The sequence below is a fragment of the Biomphalaria glabrata genome, chromosome 15, assembly GCF_947242115.1.
Source record: "Biomphalaria glabrata chromosome 15, xgBioGlab47.1, whole genome shotgun sequence".
In the NCBI taxonomy this organism is placed as follows: domain Eukaryota; kingdom Metazoa; phylum Mollusca; class Gastropoda; family Planorbidae; genus Biomphalaria; species Biomphalaria glabrata.
This window is the reverse complement of record NC_074725.1, coordinates 15786850-15814743: the sequence shown is the minus strand read 5'-3', so window position 1 is coordinate 15814743 and position 27894 is coordinate 15786850. Positions and strand designations below refer to the sequence as shown.

General features: G+C 34.7%; 1 protein-coding gene across 4 annotated transcripts; it reads right to left on the bottom strand.

The window, feature by feature from the left end:
* Positions 1 to 21: 21 nt before the first annotated feature.
* LOC106076849 (uncharacterized) lies at positions 22 to 21457 on the bottom strand. 4 transcript variants are annotated; one of them, XM_056012046.1, is made up of 10 exons: positions 21144 to 21368; positions 20116 to 20290; positions 19705 to 19810; positions 15066 to 15227; positions 10961 to 10991; positions 7634 to 7732; positions 5511 to 5704; positions 4672 to 4792; positions 2641 to 2773; positions 133 to 242 (listed from the first exon to the last, which is right to left on the bottom strand). In XM_056012046.1, the coding sequence occupies exons 2-10, from the start codon at positions 20259 to 20261 to the stop codon at positions 161 to 163; spliced, it is 1074 nt and encodes a 357-aa protein (XP_055868021.1). In that variant the 5' UTR covers positions 20262 to 20290; positions 21144 to 21368; the 3' UTR covers positions 133 to 160. The 4 variants fall into 4 exon arrangements, with proteins under 4 accessions (XP_055868023.1, XP_055868021.1, XP_055868022.1 ...); XM_056012047.1 differs by lacking the exon at positions 21144 to 21368 and adding an exon at positions 20972 to 20992 and having other exon boundaries at positions 135 to 242; positions 20116 to 20281; XM_056012045.1 differs by having other exon boundaries at positions 144 to 242; positions 20116 to 20281; positions 21144 to 21367.
* Positions 21458 to 27894: the final 6437 nt, after the last annotated feature.

The following is a 27894-nucleotide window of genomic DNA, read 5'->3' as shown; positions in this document are numbered from 1 at the left end:
ACGAGGCTTATTTATAATGTTTTATCCAGAACTATATTCTCAGTGTACCTTTCATGACAAGTTGACATCGGAGGGTTCTAAGTCACACTCCGTGCTGCGTTATAATTCTTTACATTCAACAAAATCAACACTGTGATAAACAAACAAAAACTTCTGGACATTAATCTCTCGTTCTGATCATAGAGAAATCATGGAGGAAAGCGGTTAACAAATCTTGCATGGTGCACCAACGGTCCAACAGACTTAGAAAAAGGTAAAAGATAAAGATAAAGGTCTAATTATAAAAATAAACACACATTTAAAAAAAAAAGAATTCAAATATCACTGTATTTAAAATGACATGTATATTATGAGATTTACAAAATATGATCTTTGAAGTTTACTTGAATATCATAGTTACATCAGCTTATTGATAGTACCAGCTTCACTCTGTTTAATATTGAGTGTGAATATAAAGAAGTAAATATAAAGAATTATATGTATATAAGCTGAAAGATATAGAATAAATAGTTCACGTATAAGCCAAATGTATAAAAATGTTATCACAATATTTTCTATTGCACTTTATTTCCGTTATAAGAGTTTTTGGAATTGGGTATTTTGTTTGAGAATACACTAAAGCAGTGTTTCCCAAACTGTGTTCCGCGGAACCCTAGTGTTTCGGGAAGCCTGAATTGGTGTCCCACGAATTACTGGAATAATTAATTAGTAGGCCACCACACGAATTAATCTCTCTAAAAGAAAGTATGCAAAATGTTCCGCTAAAACTCAGAATGTGTTCCGTTAACGAAAACATTTTGGAATCACTGGACTAAAGCATTTTTCTTTTACAAATCATTATATTACCACACAATTATAACACACATTGAATACCATAACTTAAACACTTAAACGATTCTCATATAAATCTATAGACTTTTTCTTCCCGCCAGATTTTACTTCTTCTGAACAAAAAGTTGTACTGCAGTCTGTGCCAAGGGAAAAAAAAAGGAGGACAGCTTGAAGAATTAATGGGGCTGTTATTGAAAGCCACTCTAATCCTGGCAAAAGACAGAGAAGAATGGAGAGGGTTGGTTAGCAGATCGTGTGTGGTGCCCCAAAGGACTAAGAGGCATGTGAAGATGAGCAAGGAGGACAAATACTGGCCAGCTAGCAATGAGCCATCACAAAGAAATATATGTCAGTGCAGACAAGAACAATAAATGTTGCTTACAAACTAATGCAACCAAAACTGTTGGGTAGCCTACCTACTGAGATGACTTCAGAAATTAATAGCTGTGTGTATACCGGAGTAAAAATTGGTGGACGAGTTACCGACAAGAGCTCTCCTGGACGTTATATACTGAGATACATAGATGTAGATGTTTGCAAGCGTGATACAGAGATCAAGACTTATGATAGGCCTGGCTGGGGGGGGGGGGGGGGGCAGTAGAGAAGACAGCTCGTTTACTGAGGAGAGAATTCAACTCAATTGTAGGAAGATGACACAAAATCTTACAGCCTTCGTTGGTTTCATGTGAACTCATACCCAAGTAATAACTTCATAGATAATAGAAATATGCGAAATTCGTAAAAACTTTTTGATGCCAACAGTACATGATAGACCACGCCTTGTGCGCTTGCTATGTTTAGATAGTGAGTGAAAAATATTCAATGACATGTGCACTAAAAACATAAAGATTCAAGTCAACGCATAGAGACAATAATAGTATAAACTTCTGATACTAGACAGTTAGATCGCTAATAGATACAGCTCTTTTTTAACCCTATATCTCTGAATATCCACATGAAAAGTTAGCTTTTAAAATTGAAGTGATGCCTTTAAGGTTTTGATCACAGGCAGATAGGCAGATGAAGGCATCATTGTCAATCTTTTGTTCATATATCAGGCACATACAGACTGCACATACAAGTCTTAAACATACATGCTTCTTGTATAATGTATAAATACATTGAAACACACACATTTTATAATTTTATAGCAGTTACTTGAATAGGCTAACAAATATAACAAATATAATAAATAGGACAACTCCTGTCTATAACATTATTTCTTTGTATCACAATTACCGGTGCCTGAAATCCAAGGACTTCTAAGCCAGAGTGAAAGCCAGTGTTATTGAATATAAATGTTACAACTTTAAAATGTAAACTTCAGATTAAGGCCACGATGAGATGATGATATGCAGGTATGATTCTAAAGTTCTACAGTGCTGCTAAAATATATAATAATATATGATTAGTGAACCATCTAAATCTTCCTGTCTTGTTTAAACAAGTGGTAGAAATGTAAGGCCATGCTTGTGAATAATGAAGTTTAATTTTTATTTAAAATCATTCTTATATGTAGGCCTAATATAGGATTTTCAAGAAATATAAATAAGTAACATAAAAAGTTATAGATTATCAAAAAAAAAATGTCGGAGCTATATCAAGTTGTGTATGGAACGAGCGATCCCCCCCTTTTTTTTCCCCCTTCAAATAAAAAATCCTGGTGATATAAATTCTTACTTTAAAACATTAAAAAGTAGCGTAGAAAAATGGCTCTTGTTAAAGATAAAGTATCAATATTGGGTGATCATAAATTTTATAAGAAAATAATTCAAACAGTCCAGCCGTTGTCCTGCTAATGATTCTTACTTCGAGTCAGTGTCCGTATCAGCCCACACGAGGGCTGCACCAAAATATGTGGATTGAGGCTTGTAGCTGACCAGCCCTTCTCCAGACACATCCACTGTAATGAAGTCCTGCTTTAGCATCATAAACACACCCGCTGTGAAGCAGAATGTCAAATACATTCGTTGTGTTATTGCAATTAATGCAGTACACCTATCTTACCACGTGAAACATAGATGATTGAAAAATGAACAAAATTTGAAAAGCCATGGTTTGAACGCAGAAGAGAAGTGATCCCAGAATGTGTACATAGAAGATCCACAATGTATTGATACACATTCCCCAGAGAGTTTCTTATAGTTTATAGTATTTTAATACTATATACAAAATGGATTCTCTTTAAATACATAATAAGTGGGTTACACAAGTGGCGTATTGAGGGGGGGGGGGGCAACGGGGCACAACGCCCCAGGCGCCACCCTCGGGGGGGGGGCGCCACACGCAGAGAGACGCCAAAAATATTGTAGATATTTAGTTAGGTAATACATTCTAAGGTTATTTGTAGTTATTATTATTATTAAATACTTTTTAATTACAAGCCTATATTTCTATGTGATGTGCATGGAAAATGGGGGGGGGGGCGCCGATAAAGTACCTTGCCCCGGGCGCACATTTTGCTCACTACGCCTCTGGGCTACACACTATTTGGCGGAAGGCGTATAACAGAAAATGAAGACAATATCGCAGAAAATGAAAACCATATCGCACATTTAGAACTGAACTTGGAACTTACAAAAAATTTACAACTAGAGGCGAAGACAACAAGAAGGTTTACGCTGAGGTATGCAACTTACTATCCTTCACATAATATACGGAGGCTTCAGTTCGAGGGAGAAAGAGTTAACTTTGGTACACTTTCCTCCATAGAGTTAAAGAAAAGGAAGATTTAAAAAATAAAACATGAAGTACGAATCAAAACATGTATTTTCCAGTGTATATTTTTGTAGTCCTTAAAATCCACTAGACAGAATCCAATCCAATCATAACATAAATCAAGCACAATCACTTACTTGCAATTTCCATCATTTCTTATCAGATATATTTGTGGAAACTTAATGTTCAAGGGAAGATGTCACGATAATGTTAGGAAACGATTGGTCCTTTTTATTTTTTAAAAAAATATTTCTTGATTAAGAATAAATCTGAAACATTCATCTACATAAACTTTTAGGATGCGAGTTGGCTAAGTGGTAAAGCGCTTGGCTTCCAAACTGGACTCCCGGGTTTGGCATTGTCTGGATTTTTATCCTCTGAGCCCACCCAACTTTAATAAGTACCTGACATTGGTAATAGAAAAGTAAGGGTGGTTGGTCGTTATGCTGGCCACATGACACCCTCGTGGGCCACAGAAACAGATGACTTCTACATCTACTGCCCCATAGATCTGAAAGGTATAGTTGACTTCTACATCTACTGCCCCATAGATCTGAAAGGTATAGTTGACTTCTACATCTACTGCCCCATAGATCTGAAAGGTATAGTTGACTTCTACATCTACTGCCCCATAGATCTGAAAGGTATAGTTGACTTCTACATCTACTGCCCCATAGATCTGAAAGGTATAGTTGACTTCTACATCTACTGCCTCATAGATCTGAAAGGTATAGTTGACTTCTACATCTACTGCCCCATAGATCTGAAAGGTATAGTTGACTTCTACATCTACTGCCCCATAGATCTGAAAGGTATAGTTGACTTCTACATCTACTGCCCCATAGATCTGAAAGGTATAGTTGACTTCTACATCTACTGCCCCATAGATCTGAAAGGTATAGTTGACTTCTACATCTACTGCCCCATAGATCTGAAAGGTATAGTTGACTTCTACATCTACTGCCCCATAGATCTGAAAGGTATAGTTGACTTCTACATCTACTGCCCCATAGATCTGAAAGGTATAGTTGACTTCTACTTAAATCAGTTAATGTCATAAACTTTGAATTGGAAAAGTTCATTGCACTGAGTCTGACATTCAGCGGGAAATCTTCGTCTCACCTGTGTACACTGTTTCCTGTTCTCTCACACATTCATCACAACAGGTGTGTGTGGCTGTCAGGATAGGGCCTGAGAGAGCATCATTCGAGGGCCGGTGTCGCTTGACGAACACACTCCAGGTCTGTTTTTTTGAAGCACACATAAAACAAAACGTAGTATTATTAACATTTAACTCTTTACACTCGCTATACACTGATAAATCTTTATCAATTTGAACGAACAAATATTTCAATTTGATTAGAGTGACACCGTTAGTAAAATCACTAAACTTTGAAACACTTCAGGACAGAAGAATAAAAAGTAAAGAAGTAATAATACATAAAACACTAAACCATAAGCTACAAATAGAAAAACAAAACCTAATGAAATACTCAGAAAGACACAAAGATAGAGGCACATTTCTGATTCCTTATGCTAGAACAAATTCGTACAAATACTCCTTCTTCCCTAATGCCATTAGAGAATGGAATGGGTTGCCTGAAGAAGCCAGGAAAACCAAAGACTTAGCAGAGTTTAAGTCATTGATTAATATGCATGACTAGATTGACACATGAAATGCGTAACACGTAACTATCTTCTTTTTAAGTCACGTCTGTAAAATATAATATAAGATAAGATAAGAAGAGAATTATGTCCTAAGCTAAGACTTTGGTTTTCCTTGCACATTTAGGCAACCAGTTCCATGCTCTAAAGGTACCGGGAAAGAAGGAACATATGGAATTAGAAATGTGCCATTATCTTTGTCTTTCTGTGTATCTTATTTGGTTTTTTTTTAGTATTTGTAAATTATAGTTTAAGGTAGATCTATAAAAATACATACAAGAAAATTGTGTGTTTACCTTGTATTCGAAATTTTTGCAAGGCTCCGCTGAGTCCGGCTTGAAGTGGACGCTGCAGTAGACCAAGTAGAGCCCAGACTCGGTGATCTTAAGTCCAGTTTCGAGCATTTCCATGTAACGATTATGTTCTAACAGAGGATTATGCTCGTCAGTTGCGAATTTCAGATTATAGTCAGCAGCTCCGAAGTTGGGATCTTTGGAATTTGAATAAACTCTTCCTATAAACTTTATAAGCAACATTTTGTTTTCGCCGTTTTGAAGATTTTCACATTAAAAGATAATAACAGTTATCACTCTGTCTGTCAGTCTGGTAAAAAGTTTAAACATATTTTTTCTCCCATTTCCAATTCTCGGATCAAGTTGAAACTTCGCATAAGTTAATAATCAATAAAAAAAAAATCACCCAATTGGTTAATCAATCACTGGTGATTAATTATTTTGTTTTAAGTCAAAATAAGGGGAATTACTGCTACTTAATGAGAGATGCAGATGTATATATGGATTTAATCCCCATTTAACAAGTATTTTCTCACATTTCTCCACCTCGGATCAAGTTGAAAATTGTGCACAGTTATTCATAGTCGATGACAAAATACGAATCAATCCAAAAATTAACCAGCTAGTTAATCAATTAAAACTTATTATAATTTTGTTTTCTATGGCAGGAAGGGAGCTAAACCCTACCATTTTTTTTAGATAAATGGCAGTAATTAGTGGTTCTTTTCCCTCGATAAGTTTTGTTTTTTTTTTGAAAGTTTTCTTTTCCTTGAAAGGTTTCTGTTCACAGATGAATAATAAAAAATAACTTTGTGTTAAAAGCAAAAGAACTTTAAAAATTATTCCGATAAGCTTGTACATAAATAATTATATAGATGATTAAAATACTTCGAATACAAATACTCTCGTATGTTTCCCACAAGATATACCAAGACAAAGCTTGCCTCAAGGTATGAACATTTCAAATGTATGCTAAGGGAGAAATAACCCTTGCAACCTTTGATTATAGAGAATGATGGTTAAATATAGATTCTCTTGGTTAGTTTTGTTTGAAGCACTAATTTAAAAAAAGCTTTTCGGACAAGATTAACCAATAAGTGTTCGCCATCCTACACGACACAAAGATGGGATGCAATGAAAATGCATTTCTGCAGCTCAGGTTTCAAGACATTGCTTAGTACTGGAACCATTTTGATTTTTGTCAGGTGACATCACAAGTACAAGGTTGAGAAACTGAGAAAGGCGACTTCAGTTTTTACGACATTCTCGAGCTGTTTTCTTCCATGGGCTCTTCACATTGCGCCAAAGATGAAAAGACCAGGAGGATGGTCATGAAATTAATGAATATGATGATTAAGGAAATGTCTAAAAGTATGAAAGTAAAGATAATTAAGAAATTGGCTTAAATGATGGCCATGGAAAATGTCTAAAATGATGAAAGTGAGGATGATTATAAAAATAGCTAAAATGATGATCATGGAAAATGTCTATGTAACGACAATTATATTTGAGTGCTAGATGTGATGATGTCTTGATGCTACGATGAGATTGTATTGATCAGTCATTGCGTTTCTGATGTTATATTTTAGTATAGATTTCTACTTTGAAACAATGACTGAACACTCAAACAATATCGTTATGCCCGGAGAGTCAAATGCAAACTATAAATTCAAAACAGCTAAGATCCCTCAACAATAACTACAAAGCTTTAATTCTGGAACTAGAAATAACTCTAATAACATTCACACTGTACAATACAAATTCAATCCAACAAATTTACTGTCGAGGTTCAAGCTCCCAACAGAATGTCCCCGTTCTTTAAATACTTTTTTTTACCATCTACACGTCTTTCTATATATGGAAACAGTCAATCTCGCTCCTTTTAAGGTCTGGAATGAACTTGCCGCCGTGATGCAAATAAAATTGCACGCTTCTGTTCCGTGAAACTTCGTCAACGACATAACCATTACCATACGCTGCAGAAATCTAAAAATAAACTTAATTCAACAGCTGCTTAATGCTACGTGACAGTCTGAAACGATGAAAGGGATGATAAAGAAAATGGCTAAAAATATGACATGGAAAAATGTCTAAAAAGATGAAAGTAATCATTTGTATTCACTCACATTTACCATCCGGACTGTATATGGTTGATGGGACAAGCTTCATGTGTATGGATGCTTTGCTCCATGAGAAATTTGTTGGATTTATAACTGGGAGAGATACTGTGCGAAAAGAGAGATTTGAATTCATATAAAGACGTCAAAAAAAATGACATTTCAAAATCTATGTACAGTAACACGAAATTAGATTCATATTAATAACAGTGAAAGTAAAAAATCAAACAATACAACGTTACTTTTTATAAAACAAAGCTTATCTAAGAGAAAGAACCGCTAATTGCTGCCATTTATAAAAAAAATGGCAGGGTTTAGGTTTAGCTTCTGTCATATACAACAAAATTAATTAATTAGTGCTAATTGATTAATTAAATGGTTAATTTTTGGATTGATTCGTGTACTGTCATCGACTACGAATAATTGTGCTAAATTTCAACTTGATCCCAGAATGAGAAGTGAGAGAAAAAATATGTCCAAATGTAATAAATGGACTAAATCCTTAGGTACATCTACATCTCTCATTAACTCGCAGTTATTCCTTTTATTTTGAGAGCAATCAAAATAATTAACCATCAATAATTCATTAACTAATTGTTTAATATTTTTTTGATTGCTTCATGTCTTGTCATGTACAATGTCTTGTCAGGTACAATGTCTTGTCAGGTACAATGTCTTGTCAGGTACAATGTCTTGTCAAGTACAATGTCTTGTCAGGTACAATGAATAATTGTGCAAAGTTTCAACTTTATCCAAGAATGGAAAAAGGGAGAAAATACATGTTCAAACTTTGTACCAGACAGACAGATAGACAGAGTGAGTTGATATAAGCTCTGTAAAAGTAAAGGAGTAAAAGAAAACTAGATCTACAATAAACTGTATTTCCCTTAACGAATCTTAAATCCCAGCAGCAAAAAGTAAAATTCCATTTTCATCAGACCTTGAGATTTATTAGACAAATGATGTAAAGGTCATCTGCTTTTTGTGGCACACGGTTAACGGGGTTGTCATGTAGCCAGCACAACGACCAACTGTCTTTACTTTTGCTTTACAGGACTTAGAGGCGCCCTAAAATTCTTAAATTACAAATCCTTCACCAGGATTCGAAACCAGGACCATTGATTCGGAAGCCAAGCGCTTTACAACCCAGCTACCTCACCTCCGAATTCTAGTTGTGTTTGAGTACAAATAGCAACATGTCTTAGTTCATGGTTGCAATAACAACTCAAAACATATCACAAAGTAAGAAAAAAGGAAAATGAAACACAAGTATTAAAAGTCAGAACTAAATGTGGAGACTGCGCAAAAATAGAAATGGAATACAATAACAGAACACGCTAGCGGGATAGATATTTTTTTAGCGGCGTCCGAAAGGGGAAAAGCCGCTATCTGTTTAGTGTGGTCTGTCTTCTGTCCGACCGACCGTTCCGCTTAGATCCCATAAACTAGAACAAATATTGAAAATCTGATATCAAAATATTTTAAGTCTTACAATGTTCTGATGCAACGGCTACTTTTTGATTTCTGAAAGCGAAAACAAAAAATTTAGTTTTTAAAATCAACAACGCATGCAATTTTTTTAAAATGTAAAATACACGATTTTTTAAAAAACTAAGCATTTTTAACAGTAAAAAAGCACGTGAGACTTTGTAGTAAAGGAAATACAAATGTAGCATATGTGTAACACATTTATGTGAATTATTCTTTTGTTTTTGCTAAGAAAACGTTTTTAAAAATTTTATATTACAAATTTAAGTACTTTCTGTCATACTAGTTACTTACATTTTAAATAAAATGTTTACTTTTTTTCAAGGGGAAAAAAAGTATTTAATATGTATATAACTTGAATAGAATTTTAAAACAACAGTTAATAAGTAGTGTATTGTATATTGTGTACATACAAAGAGTTTCTTTCATTACACTCTCATAATAGTTAGAGTTAGCTACAGGAAATGGTTTCCTTTTGTAGAGGCTCTAAATGAGATATTGTCCCTTTACAAACTAAATAAATCAGTTAGATAATCATTCAATGACGTCAGTTAGGAAGGTTTACATTTAACTATATCTTCATAGCTAACAGTTCATATTAACAATGTAATAACATAAATAAATCTTAGTATCCCTGTGGCATTGAGTCGTTAGTCCAACTATCACTACAGCAGTATCGGCAACACTTTCGACATGCACACCTTCTCTTCTTTTTGTATCGACGGAGATTGGGTTGTAGTTTTTGATAGTTCGTAGTTTCTGACATTCTTTCTGAAAATATTGAAACCTGCCTTTTTTTTTAGCTGCCGGAGCGAACAACTTCCTGGGGCCGAGTTTGAGTTTGTGTTTCCACACAAACTATCGGTGTAACCTTCTTTTAAATTATAGATTTTCCTTCAAAGAGTACTCTTATGTTTTATACGTATCCATGTAGTAACTAGTCATGCATTTTAATTAGAGACTTAAATTCTGCTAAGTTGTTGGTTACCAGGCAACCCGTTCTATGTTCAAATGGCACAAATGAAGAAATGCATTTGTATAAGTTTGACCTAGCATACAAAATATGAAGTTTGCCATTGTGTATTTTTCTGAGTATTTTATTCTTGTTTTTGTATTCGTAAATTATGGTTCAATTCTTATGTATTTTTGCTATCATTTATTTATATCATTATATCATGTTGTTAGAGACAACAGCTCTCCTGCATTGTCGGAGTTCTGAATATTCTAAAGTGGATACTACTAAGGGAGACTACAACGAAATGTTTTTTCGTTTAACGAGTATTGATCTTGATAGTACCAGACAATGAATAATAAGATGAAACTAAAAATACCAGAGAGTGTTAGGACGCTCCCAAGTTCATCCAACTGTAAATGGGCACAAGACATGCGTAGAGGGAAGTAATGTCGGTTGGTCGTTGTGCTGCCCCCCCCCCCCCCTTTTGACACTTCTGTGAACCATCTGCCATAGAAACAGATACGCTTTATACTTTTATCCTGCCCCATGGATCGCAAGGTCTAAAAGGTTGTTGTTTTTTTTGCGTTACTTTTACTAAAGTGATATTTAGTTGGATTTCTGTACAGACTAAGATGCACACTCTAAGATGCACTTACTAAGATGTACACACTAAGATGAACACACTAAGATGTACACACTAATATGTACACACCAAGATGTACACACCAAGATGCACACCTTAAGATGTACACACTAATATGTACACACCAAGATGTACACACTAAGATGCACACCTTAAGATGTACACAGTAACAAAATCTCTAGGGATAACGTTTTACTTAGGGCAAATATTTAGAATGTCAAATCTTTTGTTGTTTTTGTTTTACACTCACCTCTCCGTGAACAAGACATGTAATGTAAAACCTGCAAAATAACGAAACAAATGAAGACTTATATGAAGCAGAAAGTAAAACGTATGTATGTATGTATCACTGGCGGATCCAGAGGGGGGGGCGGTAGGGGCTTTCCCCCCCCCCCCACTCGGCCGACCCCCCTTCGGGGGGGGGCGGACGAACTTTAGTATAAAATTCACACGGTTTGTATACGAATTTATTAATTATGTCAAAAATATATATTAATTATTTATATTTCAACCTATTTTTAAATTATTTCGCCCTCCCTTCTAGTATGTTGGCTGATTTGGTGGGGTCGGGAGGGGGCGATGGTATCAATCCCGCCCCTCCCCTTACACTTTCGAGTGGGGGGGGGCGGTCAAATTTATTTGTAGAAATCACAGCTTGCTAACAAAATCAATTAAATCATTATAATTAAATTATCATTACAACTTGTTATTGATATTTTAACCGATCTTTTTATTATGTCGTTCCCTGTTTGCCGATTGGTGGGGGGGGGACGAATACCTCTACTGCCATTCCCACCTAAACCCTTTGAGTGGGGGGGGCGGTCCGTTTTTTATGGAGAAATCATAGTTTGTGAACAAAATTAGTTGAACTTGAATTAATATATACATTTATATTATGTCGCTCCCTTTCTGGTATTTTGGCCGATTCGGTGGGGTGAGGGGGGGGGCGATTACATGTACTGCCCTCCCCACTCTAGCCCTCTGAGTGCTGGGGGGGGGGCGGTCCTATTTTTGTGGAGAATCATAGTTTGTGAATAAAATTAGTTGAATATCTATATAATATAAACTACGTATTAATATGTGACCCATTGTATATTATATCGTACCACACTCTAATCTCAGATTGTATCATTAGTAAATTTAAATGAAAAAGGGTTGTACCAGGTGGGAGGGGCGATACATGCAATCGTATTTCCCCCATCGAACAAATCAATACTTTTTCTTTTTGTATTATAGTTATGAAATTACAAAATTAAAAAAATCTGTCATTAATATAATTTATATATACTATTAAATTCTTATATCGAGTCGCCCCACCCCTATTCTTTAATACAAATGCAATCTTTAGCAGAAATTATTAAAGGAGCGAGGATTAATCGTTTTCACTCTACCGCCATTCCCATTTCTAGACAGAGTTTTTGTAATTTCACATGAATTTATCATAATTATTTGAAGAAAGACTTTGCATTAGAAAAGTTAGAATTCAAACAAAATTTTTCAGTATAAGAGTCATGATTGAGATGAGTTCTAAACTCAAATAATATTGTTATAGTCGCCTTTTCCCAACCTTTACTCAATCTGATATTTTTCTAGCTAAAAATTTTGGAACTATAACTCACAATTAATACTACAGTTTTCTTGAATACTATTTATCGAATAAGTTTTTTTTTTCGGCGGCGATCCTCAAAGCAAAAATCTAAATACGTGGGGTATCCTATCTTTTCAAGGAAAAAATCGGTTTTATTTGCAATGTATTATGGGCCTATAAATTCATATTAGAATATTTTTCAAGTACAACATTATTCGAAAGGGCCTTTTTTAATAGTATGAATAATGAGCTTTAGGTCAGGAGAATGCTTTTCTGCAGTGAAGAATGCAAGAAAACGCTTTTCGCGTCGGGGCTTTGCCCCGAACTCCATTGATGAATAATGAGCTGTAGATGTCAGGAGAATACGTTTTTGTAGTGAAAAAAGCAAGAAAACGCTTTTGGCGTCGGGGCTTCGCCCCGAACTCCACAAGATAACCTAAAAGCGCTGCCCCAGTTGTTTTCTTTTTCGCCGAAGGTTGAGAAATGCTGCTTTTTTTATTCTCAAATATATATATATATATATGTGTGTGTGTGTGTGTGTGCTGTACGCACGTTTATGCATAGGGTTAGGGTTTACTGGGCGTTAGGGTTAGGGTTTGGAAAAAAAATCGCCCCCCCAGTCCAAAGTTCTGGATCCGCTAGTGGTATGTATGTATGTATGTATGTATGTGTTGTACTTATAATAATAACAATACCATGTTACATTCAAAGCTTTATTTCACTGAATGACAAACAACTACACACATAGTAGAGTTCACAACACGGACTACGAAATACGGTCAGTACACAGGTTAACAAATGTAAACAAACACTAAGGGGGCGATAATCCAAATAAGGAAATTCACGACAGTATGTATGTATGTATGTATGTATGTATGTATGTATGTATTGTATGTATATATGTATGTATGTATGTATGTATGTATGTATGTATGTATGTATGTATGTATATATGTATGTATGTATGTATGTATGTATTGTATGTATGTATGTATGTATGTATTGTATGTATGTATTGTATGTATGTATGTATGTATGTATGTATGTATGTATGTATGTATTGTATGTATGTATTGTATGTATTGTATGTATGTATGTATGTATGTATGTATGTATGTATGTATGTATTGTATGTATGTATGTATGTATGTATGTATGTATGTATGTATGTATGTATGTATGTATGTATGTATGTATGTATAGGTGTATGTATAGGTGTATGTCTCGCATAGATTTTAAAATCGTTTGACCAATCTTGATAAAACTTTGCAGAAATGTTCCTTGGGTGCTAACTAAAACCGTGAGGCATGTATAGTAGTCCAAAAAGAAACTTTGGACCCTACAACAAAAAGTTGCCCAACTCTCTGAAAGTATGTTAAGAACTACACTTTGCACAGATAGTTTTTTACTTTGACACATTAAAATACAAAATATAGTCTATTGATTTCATTATTGAATAAAATTAACCTTCCAATGTGTGTTTCAAACGCATTTTTACATAAATTCATTGTTTTTTATACCTTAGAATTTAGACTGAGGTCCTTTATAATCCCTATTCATTAAACGAATCGGGTAAACCCGTTTTAATTGTACTTTATATCCCATTCATCTCACGCTTCTATCATTTAATAGCTAAATTTATCTCTATTAAAGAACCTTTTAAAAAAAGGGTAAACTCGTTTCCATGGTATTTTTATATTTGATATGAATTATCGACTAAACAGATAAACCCATTTTCGCAAAACTACTTTTATTTTCGTGGAGAAAGAGAAAAAAACTTGAAAGGAACATTAGCTAAGTTTGACATATATAAATCCAATCCACTAGATTAGTAATACACAAATTAAGGCCCGCGGGTAATGTCCGGCTATTATATATATATATATATATATATATTAAGAGAGAGAGAGAGAGAGAGAGAGAGAGAGAGAGAACGTTAATAGCATATCTTTTCACACTCAAGAAAAAAATCAGAACAAAAATACTTCTGAACCAAGATGAAAACAAAGGACATTTACGTCAAGAGGCTTTTATTCAACTACAAATAAAGAAGAGACAAACAATGAACATAAACAAAGAAAAGAATGGGAAGTGGGCGAAATAACTCCAACTTACAACTTGTTCGGAGAATAGGTATGGGAGAAATGTATGGCCTCCTTCAGTCGCGAAGCGACTATGAATCATCTCATGGAAATGTGAAAAATGCCTGGGCACTAGTTGAGGTCAGAACGATGTCGATGGGAGAAATAACGTGTACACAATTGTACCAGACAGAGTGAGTTGATAAAGTGTACACAATTGTACCAGACAGAGTGAGTTGATAAAGTGTACACAATTGTACCAGACAGAGTGAGTTGATAATGTGTACACAATTGTACCAGACAGAGTGAGTTGATAAAGTGTACACAATTGTACCAGACAGAGTGAGTTGATAATGTGTACACAATTGTACCAGACAGAGTGAGTTGATAATGTGTACACAATTGTACCAGACAGTGGGAGTTGATAAAGTGTACACAATTGTACCAGACAGTGTGAGTTGATAATAAGCTTAGTAAAAAAAAAAGCTGACACCACTGTTCCCCTACTCTAATGGATACTAAAAAGAGTTCAACTGAAATGAGAGTTGTCAGTGCCAAGGGAAAGTACTCATGAGTAACATACATGTTACATCTATTTGTATGCTTTTATGTTTATTTCTCCCCTCTCTATTGTCTAGCCACTATTTCATAACAATATAATGTTGTCTACAGTCTACACTGTTTACCATTTCGGATAGAGCTTTCATCTCTGTTCTATTGTGGGCACAGCACTGCTCAGTATTGTTAGCATCCGTGTGCCTAGAGATCTGACTCAACTGCGGGTGTTCACGGGACAAACAGTTGAACAATGTCTCACATGGTACACAGTACAGCTGTTTAACGTCCGGCTAAAAACAAAAAAAAAGTATAATAATAAAATAATGAACTACAAGGTTACAAAGACAATCCACACAAACTCAAAATCGGCCCCCGAAGTGGTCCACACAGGCCGTTAAAAACATCAGCAGACCAAAGGATAGGTGGAAGTGAATGTGAAGTTAGATGTGAATCTGGCCTAACTGATGTCTTATAATGAACATCTAATTGATCTAATTGTTTTGTAAAGGGACAATCTAAAATAAAAACAACACATTTCCGAAATAAAAGAAATTTCCTTTATTAGTTCCTTTAGTTCAGTGTTCTATCGCCATGGAAAACACTGCAGTTCACGCGATAAAATGAAAAACTACTTGTTAATTGTTGTTTTAAATTATGACCAACTTATAATTTTTGTGTAAATGTAGTAGTTAAAACTAAAACTTACTAAACTTAGCAATACAAATTAAAAAAAAAAATTTTTTGACAAAAAATCTACAACCGTTTGCCTAAATGTGTTAAAAATATGGTACACAGTTATCTTCCCTACTAAGAAGCCTCCCGTGTTTGTTACTATTAATAGTGAATAGTTGTAAAAATGGTGTATTTTTATGAAAAAACTGTTTGCATAAGTGATTTAAAAAATTAAATTTTTCCCTTTCAGAAAAGAAAAAAGTAGCCGTTTCATCAAAACTTTGACTAAAATATTATGATGCCGGATTTTCACTATCTTTTCTAGTTATGAGATCTAAACGGGACAGGCGGACAGACATTACCCACTAAACTAATATCGTCTTTTCCCCTTTCGGGGCCGCTAATAAAAAACAAACTGTAATTGGTCTTCGGAAAAACCGGATAATTTTCTGGGAAAGCACTCCTTTAATTCGTCCTTGAACCACATCTTCCCATTGGCCAACCTTCACCAATCTCACGAAAAGTGCCTACTAAGAAGAAAAAAAGATTTTAATTGTGTTGACTATAACCCTACTTTGGCTGGCCCAAATCATTGAAATACCGGGTACATTAACGAACCCAACAGGTCCCAACATGTTAACAAATTAATTCTGCAACTCAGTAAGATTGCAGATAGGGCCCAATCATTTCAACACAGTAATCTTGTAGGGCCCAATCTTTTATACGAAGTAGGCATATAGGGCCCAATCTTTTATACGAAGTAAGCATATAGGGCCCAATCATTTCAACACAGTAAGATTGTAGGTCCCAATCATTTCAACACAATAAGCTTTTAGGGCCCAATCATTTTAACGAAGTAAGAATGTAGGGCCCAATCATTTCAACACAGTAAGATTGTAGGGCCCAATCATTTCAACGAAGTAAGCATATAGGGCCCAATCATTTCAACAAAGTAAGATTGTAGGTCCCAATCATTTCAACACAATAAGCTTTTAGGGCCCAATCATTTTAACGAAGTTTCCTTTCTCTGGGTATACAAACTGTTTCTAAGTTTTTTCTCTTTGGCATTTTACGCTTCTTGGAATATTGTTTTCCCTTTGCAATTTCTCGTGTGCCTCAAGAGGCCAGTCCTTGATGCACAGCTGCGGTCACATGTTGGGCATCTGTTATCACCAAGTGCTATTGCACTTTCACCCTTATGGCATGGCATCTGCAATCAAGGACCCTTCCTTTATGCTCGCTCTACATGTGGATCCATCCAGTGCCACTTTTTCCCAACTGTTAATTAGTGTCGACTTCGAAGAGCTTCGTGGCTCATTTTCTACATCTTAATAAAACTCTAGAAAATCGTTTTATAACTCTTAAAATGTGTCTTTACTATTTAAATACTATTTAGGAAACAATGTACATAGCACAAACATTCAAACGAAATATATAGTAGTTTATTTAATTCGGACATTACATGAATTCGGACATTCGCTGTTTTTGTGGTCATTAAATAATTATTTCAATATTTAATGTGCTTGTCCATTTTCCAATGATTCTGATCCAATTTCCTTCCATTTAGCTGTCTTTTTATGTAAGAAAAACGAATTTAAAATGTGTAAGTCAGGTTGTTGTTTTTTCCTATGTTACCCGGATGACTTTACCTCTTCCTAGGGTTAAGACTATATTTTTTGATTGGCTAAGTCTATACTAACGAGCCCGGCAATATTTATTCTGTTTTTGGAGCGAATTTATTTGATTCATAAGCCAAATTGTTTGATTCCATAAAAATTTTTTTTTTTAGGGTGTCCGAATTAAATTACGATTTTCTTACCAAAATTTATTTCGGACAGCCAGTTTTGGACATCAATGTTAATGATCTTATATTATAATTGTTTGTTTGTTGTTGTTTTTTTTAATAAAGAATAAATGGGCAAATGTTTGGAGTGAGCTTGGTACATTGAATGAAGTTAAATGCTTAGATCTAGACCTACTAGATAGATCTAGATTTATATAGAGCAGGGGTGGGCAACCTTTTTGTATCGAGGGCCGCATTAAAAATAGTTTATATATATCTTATAAAGATACGATAGCTATCTGTGTAGAATGTCTTTTAATTCATAGTTACACTGTATTATATTCACGTTTCTTTCTTTTTTTTTCACACTCCACATTGAACAATTACAACAAGAGTTAGCAATTTTTGAAACCAATATTTCTATTTTTTTTTTAAATTGCTGTTGCCTTTTTATACCACAATAACCCCACTAATATACAGTTGTACTTAATGTGCAGTATTTTACTTTTTACGCTCGTGCATAATGTTCCGGAACTGTGAAACTATCTTACTAGTTGTTACCCTTGTGACTGCTGTCAAATTACAGTCAGTCAACATTGACCAGTAATTATACTTGTTTAGTTTCCACAAAAAAAGTACTTGTTCACTGAATGAGACAATATATGTTCCGTAAGTTAAATGTCAGAACGAGCGAAACCTGCCCGCATCCAGAGAATGCTGACCATGTCCTTCAATGGTGCATACTAAATCAGGAGACCCGAACAAAACTCTCCAAAGACTATTCGGTTCATCTCAGATATAGGATTACTGATCTGAACCCTCCAACATGTAAAATGAGAACGAGGAAAAAGAAGAACTGATGTATGTGTACCCAAATAGTGTAAACAGCAGCAGAGTTTTTTTTAAGGTGTGGAGATACAGCTTCTGTACTTTTAATCATTTCACTCAAGATAGTTTCACCTTTCAACAAAGGAAAATGACAGATATTATTTTCTTTTGCTTGCCAGTAGAAATGGGAAAGTCTTGTTTGAAAAAATTTAACATGCATTTACATTTCATATGTAAACAACCGATTGCAATGAAATTATATAAAAACATGAAATCTGTCTTTCACTCTTCATTAGAAATATTGGTAACAAAGTAACAACAAATTCTTCCTTGAGATTGTATATCTCATTTGCCTTGCCCATGATAGGGTGGTAGATGCATTGGATTATTTTGTTCATAAATCGGAACTACCCTTGGTTAAAACCTCTAGCTCTAATAAGTTTGATTAATATGATATCATACTGAGGGCCAGAATAATGTTGAAATTTTGTGCAGATTTGTGGAAATTTTCATGTTTAGAGTTTATGGTTGGGATATTTTTATATAAAAAAAATATATCAGTTGTCATCAGTAGTTTCACTTGCCATCTTGTTCCAAGCCTACCCAACACTCACAGATTGTGACTTTAAGTTAAGTGTATTGATGTAGGCCTATAGCCAATAAGCATAATCTTTGTTTACTTAAAACTTATTATAATGTGACATTTTTAAATAATTTATATAGATATTAATTTGCCCACCCCTGATATAGAGTAAATATAGAGGATTCAGCTATTTTGGCAAGAATAGCTATCCTAACCTGTACTATACTACAAAAGATCATCTGTATTAGAAATGTATTAAATGAATAAACAAAAAACACAAACATTCAACACACATCTAATCATGCAAACATAAAATAAGTCTAAAAGTCTGTGTAGAAGTCACTATCTCAGTGACCTAATTTTGGTAGAAGAAGTGTGTTCATATTTTTATTTTTTGTGTTCGTATCTATGCATAGTTTGAAAGCATCTTCTTAACGATTTCCTGTGAGGGGCTATGCCTGGGGATCTTAAAATTTAGTTAATGTTAATATAGAATTAAAATCTGAGTATATTGATGCCTAAATATAGAGACTGTCCGAAATAAATTATGGTGTCCGGAATCAAATAATGTGGGTCAAATTTGTTCGAATTAAATGAAAACACGTGGCCTCTTTGGCCTTAAATATAATAACAAATATAGGTTAGGGTTACAAATATAAGTAGTCATCCTTATTCTCCTTTAACTAAAGAAGATTTTGACACTTCATTTTCTTTTCTATGTCGAACCATTGTCAAATAATGCGCTGTCAAAGTCAAACTTTCACATTTGGGCCTATAGGTGTCTGAATAGCATAAACTACTCGTACAAATAATTTAATTTGTTTGTACAATAGTGTTTATTTAATAAAACGCATTCGATAGGAATTTTTGATGAACACAAGATAACTCAGTCAGCACTTACCTGATTGTAATCTGTGGTGCTACCAACCGAGAGCAATATGGCTGCAATACTGATAGTTATTGATAGAACCATTGATAGACTAGAGAAGATTTGTACAATGGTGACACTGGGGACAATAAAGAAAAGATCCAGTTCAGAGTTAAATTAGCAGACTCCATCAAATCATTCTTGGATAATAGAATAACTCACACTGAACAAAAATTACATTCATAATCAATGGAAATATTTCATTTATGTTAAAAGATAAATATTTTATTTTGGCTTCAAGAATGAAATAGTAGACCAAAACAATGTCTTACATGGAAGAGAAATGAAACATTTATATTATTGTTACTAAGGTTTGTTATTTGGTTGAGATAGATTAGTTATTAGACCTACACAGTACTATTTGCTCTGATACAGATAAGTTACCTCTTTATGAAATTCTGCCTCGGAGGAATTTTCTGGTGATTTAGCAGGTCTGCAGCAGTATCGGCCTCTGACGGGTCTGCATTGTCAATTGAGATCATAGGCTCGTTAGTTTCCTCTCTCTCTGGTCCATTCGTTGCATCGCTCATTCTTCTTTCAATCTATCAATCTTATAAATCTTATAAAATAATAATTTAATTAATAATAATAATAAAATAACTATTTTGACTGACAAAACTGTAGATTTTAATCGCCCTGGTCTGCTATTTATTGATAAAAAAGAAAAATCCGCTACCATTATTGCCATCGCCGTACCACTATCTCATAATTTAAGAAAAACTGAAATGGAAAAATAAAGAAAGTATGGGAACCTTGGCTTGGAGATTAAGCGTCTATGAAAGTTATCTAAAACAACAATATACCCCATTGTTATATCAACCGAGGGGATAATAATAACCGACCTCACATACACCTTCAAGGCCCTTAACATTCCTAGGAACTTTCTCATTGTCTGTCAGAGGGCGGTACTGCTGCAGACCTGCCACATCACCAGAAAATTCCTCATTGGACACTGATAAAGAGTCTACAATGAGGCTTCTTCCAAAGGCAAACATTTGCATCTACATCGCTCTAACAGGGAAATAGAAATAGCCTACATGACTTCATAGAAACCTGAAGAATCGGATTCATTAAACTAATGTAACTGGAATGGAGTTTGAGTCTTTAATGGTTCGGAGGATATGTTTTGAGCCCTTGTTGAAGCGTATCTTTGTTTCAACCTGAGTGCCACTGCCCTCTCTGTATAATACATCATTTTCTATTTTTATTATATGAGATATTTTAAATAATTCCTTTCTACCTCTAATTACTTTAACTAGAGTTAAGCTCTCTACTTCAGTTTGACTTGTACATTTCATCGACACATCATTGAAGTTCTCCTATTTCTACTACATTTGGCTGCTACGCGACTTAAAGAATTAAAATGTATTTAGATAATGAAATAATTAGAGCAACACATTCAGTCAACTTACTTTTTACTGTTATGAAATAATTTAATGACATAATAACAACAGCAACTGCAATTCCAGGAAGTGTGTATACGATCGGGTAGAAATAACGATCAGTGTTGTGTGAATCGGGAATTCGCTTATCGAGAAAACCTAATTCACAGTAGTAAGATTATTTTTTTTTTTCGAAATATGGACCAAGTTTTGTCAGCATTTCTTGTAAAACCTGATTTGTTTGTTTTTAAAGCTCTCGTACTTTCAATCCTATAATAGGATAAGCGGCTCTTTATGAATTTCACATTGCCTTATGGTGCTCCTAGTCGTATTCAAATGAACTGCGGCTATTAACAGACGACTTGCGTTTTCTTTACCTTTTTCTTTTCAGTAACCGTTCGTTCAAGAATTCAATATCAAAAGTATTGAGTTACAAAAAGGGAATTTTTGTGATTTCAAGTGGAGCGGTTTGAAAGGCGTTTGAAGACGGTTTGAAATGAGTATTATTTTATGCATTTCGTATGTTCCTTTAAATATGTCAATATGACCTTCTTAAGCTAACCTTCTCGCGGACTGCAGGGGAGGAAAGTGGGCAGAATACGAACTTCGGACCAAAGGGATGACAGTCCGAGTCGCGTACTCCACGACCAGGCATCCACCCCGTCTACAGTGCCGGTCTTAGGTTTAGATGAGAGGCCCTAGACGAAGCGAATTAGGTCCCATATGAACAAGAAACAAAAAAATATATATATTTAAAAAATACTTAAAAAAATAATAAGGCTTGTCTTCGAGTCCCAATATAAATGACGAATGCAGGGCAAGCATAACCCTTGTCCACCGGTGGTCTATTAAGATTTCATTATCGTCGTCTGCGTATGTCTTCTTCATTTCTGCAGAATCGTCCTAATTGTATACACCAAAAAAAAAGAATCATTTCTTTCAAACATGTTGACATTTCAAATGCATGATCTCTACTTAAAGGCCAGTACCTTTTATCGACTATAAATAGGCCTAAGTATGAACTCATTTAATTCTAGCTAGAATGAAGTAAGAAAATATAATTATAACCATTGTTCATGGTATCACAATCCCTCAGTAAACATCTTGCTATAAATGTGTCTGCATGTCTATATGTAGCTGTGTTATGGCGTAACCCAAAACACACAGACACATTAAGCTATCAGATTATCATGGTTATAGAGTTACTTCAGCTATCTACTTTCTTTCTATCTATTTATCTATCTATCTATTTATCTATCTATCTATCTATCTATCTATCTATCTATCTATCTATCTATCTATCTATCTATCTATCTCTCTATGTAATCATTTTTAATAACATTATCTATCATTATTAATGACACATGGGCGTAGCCAGGATTTTTTTTCGGGGGGGGGGGTTGGGTGGATTTCCCCCCTCCCAGCCGCCCCCACCCCTTCGAAAAAAATTATATATATATATTTGTATGTATGGATGTGTGTGTGTGCGTGTGTACATAATTAATCTCAATTCCATTCTGACCCTTCATTCTTTTGGAAAACGTTTATTGTGCCCTTGAATAGGTTCTTCCTGGAGTTAGTGAAAAATTGTAGACTCCTCGACCTTGCCAGCAGGGGGTCTGGGGGGCGCTGAGAGCTCCCCAAGCGCGGGCCGAGCCCCGCCGCCAAGCGCTATTTCTGATATTGAAAGCCAACTAAATGCATATTCTGAGGTACCTACAGTGCATTATTTTGCTATTAAAAGGTTTTATTTCAAAAACCTAATGTGCTATTCTTACTGACTTAGACCCTCCCGCGCCGTTCGGCAAGCTGTTTTCACACAAATCTGTCACTGGCAATGTCTGAAGCCTCTTCCCACCTGCTCTGAGGACCTCCATGAAAGTGTGGAGCCAAGTTGTACTAGGATGTCATCGTAACTCTTATTATGCGTAATTCAATTCGTCGGAGAACATGTCCCGCAAACCTCATGCGACGCTCAGTCACAACCTTACTAAGGGGTCGACTCCCACTTCGGCATATGATTTCCTTGATTTAGACCCCATCTTTGTAACTGACTCCTAAAATCCGTCTTAGCCATCATTGTAGAGCCACATTTAGTGCTTTTCAATTTCGGCAGATGACTATTCGTTACACTTTATTAATGGAGCCCAGCAACTAGTAGACATATGTAACTTCTCTTGACTACGATCTTGGAATTAGGTGACTATTTCGCTTTAGATGTTATATCGAAAAGGGAAGTTTTATCGTCAAAATCATCTGTTGGGGGGTTTTAAACTAAAATATATCTGGAGTTTTTTTTTTTTTTATTCAAAACCACATTTAGCTACGGTCATTGAATTTGGTGACTGTATTTTGCTTTAGAAATAATATTGAAGAGAGAGGCTTTCAACCTTAAAACGCTCTGTGGGGGGGATTATAAACTCAAAACTATCTTGTGGGGTTTTAAACTTTTAAAAAAGCCATCTGGAGGAGAGGGGTTGAAATTCAAAACCCCCCATTGGCTTGGCTATGCTCAATGAATATTAGTGTGTAATTTGCTTTTTTTTTTATATTGAAGAGGTATTTTTTACATCAAACCCCTCTGAAGCGAAATTTAAACTCAAAACACCCAATAGGCTTGGCTTGCGAAATTATTTTTTTTTATTTTGAAGATTAATTAATTAATTTTTTTTTAGCTTCAAACACCGCTTTTTAAACTAAAACCCCCTTTGACTATGCTCATAGTATTTTGAGTACGTAATTTGCTTTTTTTTTATATTGAAGAGGTAATTTTAGCTTCAAACCCAGCTGAAGAGGGGTTTAAACTCAAAACCCCTTTGGCTACGCTCATACAATTTTGAGTGTGTAATTTGCTTTTTTATATTGAAGAGGGGTTTATCGTAAATTTTGGAGAGGGGTTTAAAATAAAAATCTTCCTTAGATGTGCTCTTGGAATTTGGGGATTGTCGTTTGCATTTTTTTTTGTTTTATAGAAGAGGGGGATTTAAATTGCAAATCCCCCTGGTAGGGGTTTTCAAACTCAAAACCCCCTTAGTAGGGGGGTTTTAAACTAAAAAACCCTGGTAGGGGGTTTTAGACTTAAAACCCCCTGGTATGGGGTTTCAAACTAAAAACCCTTGGTTTGGGGTTTCAAACTCAAAACCCCCTGGTAGGGGGTTTTAAACTCAAAACCCCCTTGGCTGTGCTAGGGCAAGTGATGGTTTAGTATTACTATTTCACCTAAAATAAACAAAATTAAAGCAAAAGATCAGTCACTAAACTCCGACACCCCCCCTGCGGGGGGATTTCATTTGAACCCCAACCCCCCACCCTGGCTACGCCCATGTAAAGTAATGACATATATCCTTCTGTCTCTAAAGACAATAGGTACACCCAGATTGCTTCTCCTCTAATAGGTTGTGACTAAACAGTTCAGTTCTAGAACAACAGACTTTGCTAAAGTTAGAGCATGATTTGTTTTAAGACTGTCAGTTGGGCAGCTTTCCTCCTCTTCCTCATAAAACCTCCTCACTCCTCTAGTGCTCCACGAGGTCCGTACCAGCATGCATTGCCACTATTAGTCATCAGTGTCCATGCTGTCATTCATTGAGAGTCTAAGTCTTTAGGTCACGCTTGCAGACATCTCTGGATGTTTATATTGGACGTCCCTTGGGTCTGGTTCCATCAACAGTCTCAGCATAGAAGATGTCCTTAGGAATTCTTTCATCTGGCATGCGCATAATGGCATGGTAATGCAAAGTGTCTATTCAAACTATGCTCATGGTACAAGTATGTTGACCATCTCTCACTGACATATAGCAAAGTCCATATAAATGTAGGCTATAAACAAGCATTTATATATACCCTGTGAGTGTGTGTGACACGAACACACATACTAAGACTTACGTAACGCGATATTTTTACAGTTCGACAATTTCAGAGCTAATGCTGATAACCTAATAATGGATGAAGTTGATGAAGACTTAAATGTAGGTCAATATCCTGGAGTGAAATTATTTTTCTGTAAGCCTATAGTTATATGACGTCATGTGTGTTGCCTTTATCTTATTGTGTTGTCACTGTGTTGATCAGGCATTGACGTGGTTCTAAATCTATTACAAATGTCTTTTTTAAACAGTGCTAGAAACTACAGCAGTGATAGGTGTTGTAGACGGTCGTTGGCTTGTAGCACCAAATTGCTGGTAGACAACTAAACCGCTGTAGGCGTAGTATATTTTAACTTATAAAACTGGAAATAACTTGAATAACTTCTATTATAATATAGGCCAAATTCAACTTTAAATACAATGACACTAATGTGGTAGACTTTAGTAATCTTATCTTACAGACGTTACTTAAAAAAAGAAGATAATTAAGTCCTACGCGTCATGCATTTAGTCATGCATATTAACCAATGACTTAAATTCTGCCAAGTCACTGGTTTTTCTGGCTAGCTCAGGCAACCCATTCCATGCTCTAATAGCACTAGGGAAGAAGGAGTATTTGTAAAAATTTGTCCTAGCCTATGGGACGAGGAATGTGCCTTTATCTTTGTGTCTTTCAGAGTATTTTATTAAATTTTGTTTTTGTATTTGAAGATAAAGTAACACGGTTACAAAGAGAGTTTGTGTGGAAACACAAACTCAAAATATGCCCCCGAAGTGGTCCACCCAGGCAGGTAAAAAGGCAGGTTTCAATATTTCAGAAAGAATATCAGAATGAAATTTTTTCAAAGGCAAATGACAGAGAGGAATGGAGAAAGATGGTTGACAGATTTCGTGTGGTGTCCCTACGGTCCAACAGACCATGGGATAGGTGAGGGTGAAGTTAAATGTGAACCTGGCCTAACTGAAGTTATATAATGATTATCTAATTAATCTAATTGTTTTGTAAAGAGCAATCTCTCATTCAAAGCCTCGATTAAATTGATATAGCGGCCGTCACTCTACTGCACGAAAGTCGCTGAACAAAAGTCCAATTTAAAAAATGTGCGTGAAAATTTGAAAAATGTCTAAATAATATGTGTGTTTGTATTTTTGTATTGAATTAAAACCTTTAGAAATGTGTTTTTTATTTTACTTTTAAAAAATGTAATTGACTTATTTTATAACGGAAAATCTTACAGGAGTGGAAACGTTTAAAATATCATCAAATAAATAGATCCAGAATTTCACATTTAGATCTAGTAACTAAAAAATAAAAACAGAAGTGCTGGAGTGTTAAAAAAAACATTTGACTTGAGAAACGTAGTTTAGTATAAAGGTAGATGCTTGATTAACCATATCAATGTGTTATTTTCTTGTCTGACCACTCAATATACAACAAATACATTTGCAAAAACGCGAATCGAAAAAGAAAACGCGTGGTGTTTTCTAGAGTTTGGTTATTCTAATGCTCTTAGATCTCAATAGGACTAACTGTAGATTTAGGACCTAGGTGTCAGTAATAGGTAAAAATCAAACAAACTAGAATCTATTATATGCTTCTGCTATAAGCTATAAAAATGGTGTACTTGATGTTCCTGCAGCTAAAAAATATATCATGGATTGATTAAAACCACTAAATATTGACCTAAATCGCTAATCAGATTCCCACTATAAATTAACAGAAATTAAATTGCACCAAGTGACCCATTCATATTATTGCATAGAAGCTTTTTGCAAACAAATGTTTAACAACATTTATAGTGCTGGTACTTTCAAGTGCACAACATCTTACTTGACCCTCTTCAAATGCAGGCTGACTAAATAGTTGTTAATTGCATCATTTTTTTTAAATTATCAAAGTTGTTGATATCACATGACCAGGAAACCAGGGATATGCGTTTCAAACGCTAACACATGTTGAAAAGCGTAACAAAATATTCGAACTTTTTGGTTTGTTACTAAAAAAAAATATTTAACTACGGTTTTAACTAATAATAAATTTTATAATTAAACTTTGGCCATAATTATTTTTTTTTAAGTTAAATTAAAAGTTCTGAACTTTTTAATTCAATTTTGCCCATCACTAGCTTCTAACAAAATATGAATAAAAAGAATTAAACATTTAATAAATCAATTAGTGGTAATTCTTACAGTATTGATATATATGGCTTTATAAATATACAATTCTTCCCCTTAGATAATTTTTGTATTTTGTATTTTTTTTTAATTTGCTTGTTTATATAACTGATTGGCAAATAGAATGATTTGCTTGAAATAAGGTGGTCGTTAAATAATTACGTTAATATATTTTTAAAATGTATTTTATCATTTAATTTTCTCACGGGACAGACAAGATCTGAGAAAAATAGAAAATCCAATATCCAATCCAACATTTCATATTCCGCGAACCCATCTCCACATTGAAAGTAAAGACTATTTTATTTTTGATCGAGATGTGTCCTGCAATAAGGCATCCTTCATTCTTGTATTTTTATTGCACATCCGAGCATTCAGATGGAATGGAATAAAGAAACTCTTGAAATAGTCTGTAAACTTGTGCTATCGAATAGTATTTACAACTTTATATTGGACATCGAGGCTTGCACACATTTTCAGCCATATAGCGCAAGCACTATCGTATTAATATGTATAAATTATAATCCGCATTAATATCCCAATTTTTAATATTAGTACTTATTATATCAAGTTGAAATTTTGCATAATTATTCATAGTCGATGACAGCACATTATCAACCAAAATAATAATCAATTTGTTAATCAATTAGTAGTCATGACATAAAAACACCGAAATGGTTTAAAAAGAATTATAATCTCCCCTATATGGTAATTTTACTTCGTTACCTGGCTTACATGAA

Coding starts and splice junctions, on each gene's coding strand:
- LOC106076849 (XM_056012046.1), bottom strand. CDS start 20,261: ATGAGCGATGCAACGAATGGACCAGAGAGAGAGGAAACTAACGAGCCT. Junction 19,811..20,115: donor AGGCAGAATTTCATAAAGAG/GTAACTTATCTG, acceptor TATTGTCCCCAG/TGTCACCATTGTACAAATCT. Junction 7,733..10,960: donor CATGTCTTGTTCACGGAGAG/GTGAGTGTAAAA, acceptor CTTTTCGCACAG/TATCTCTCCCAGTTATAAAT.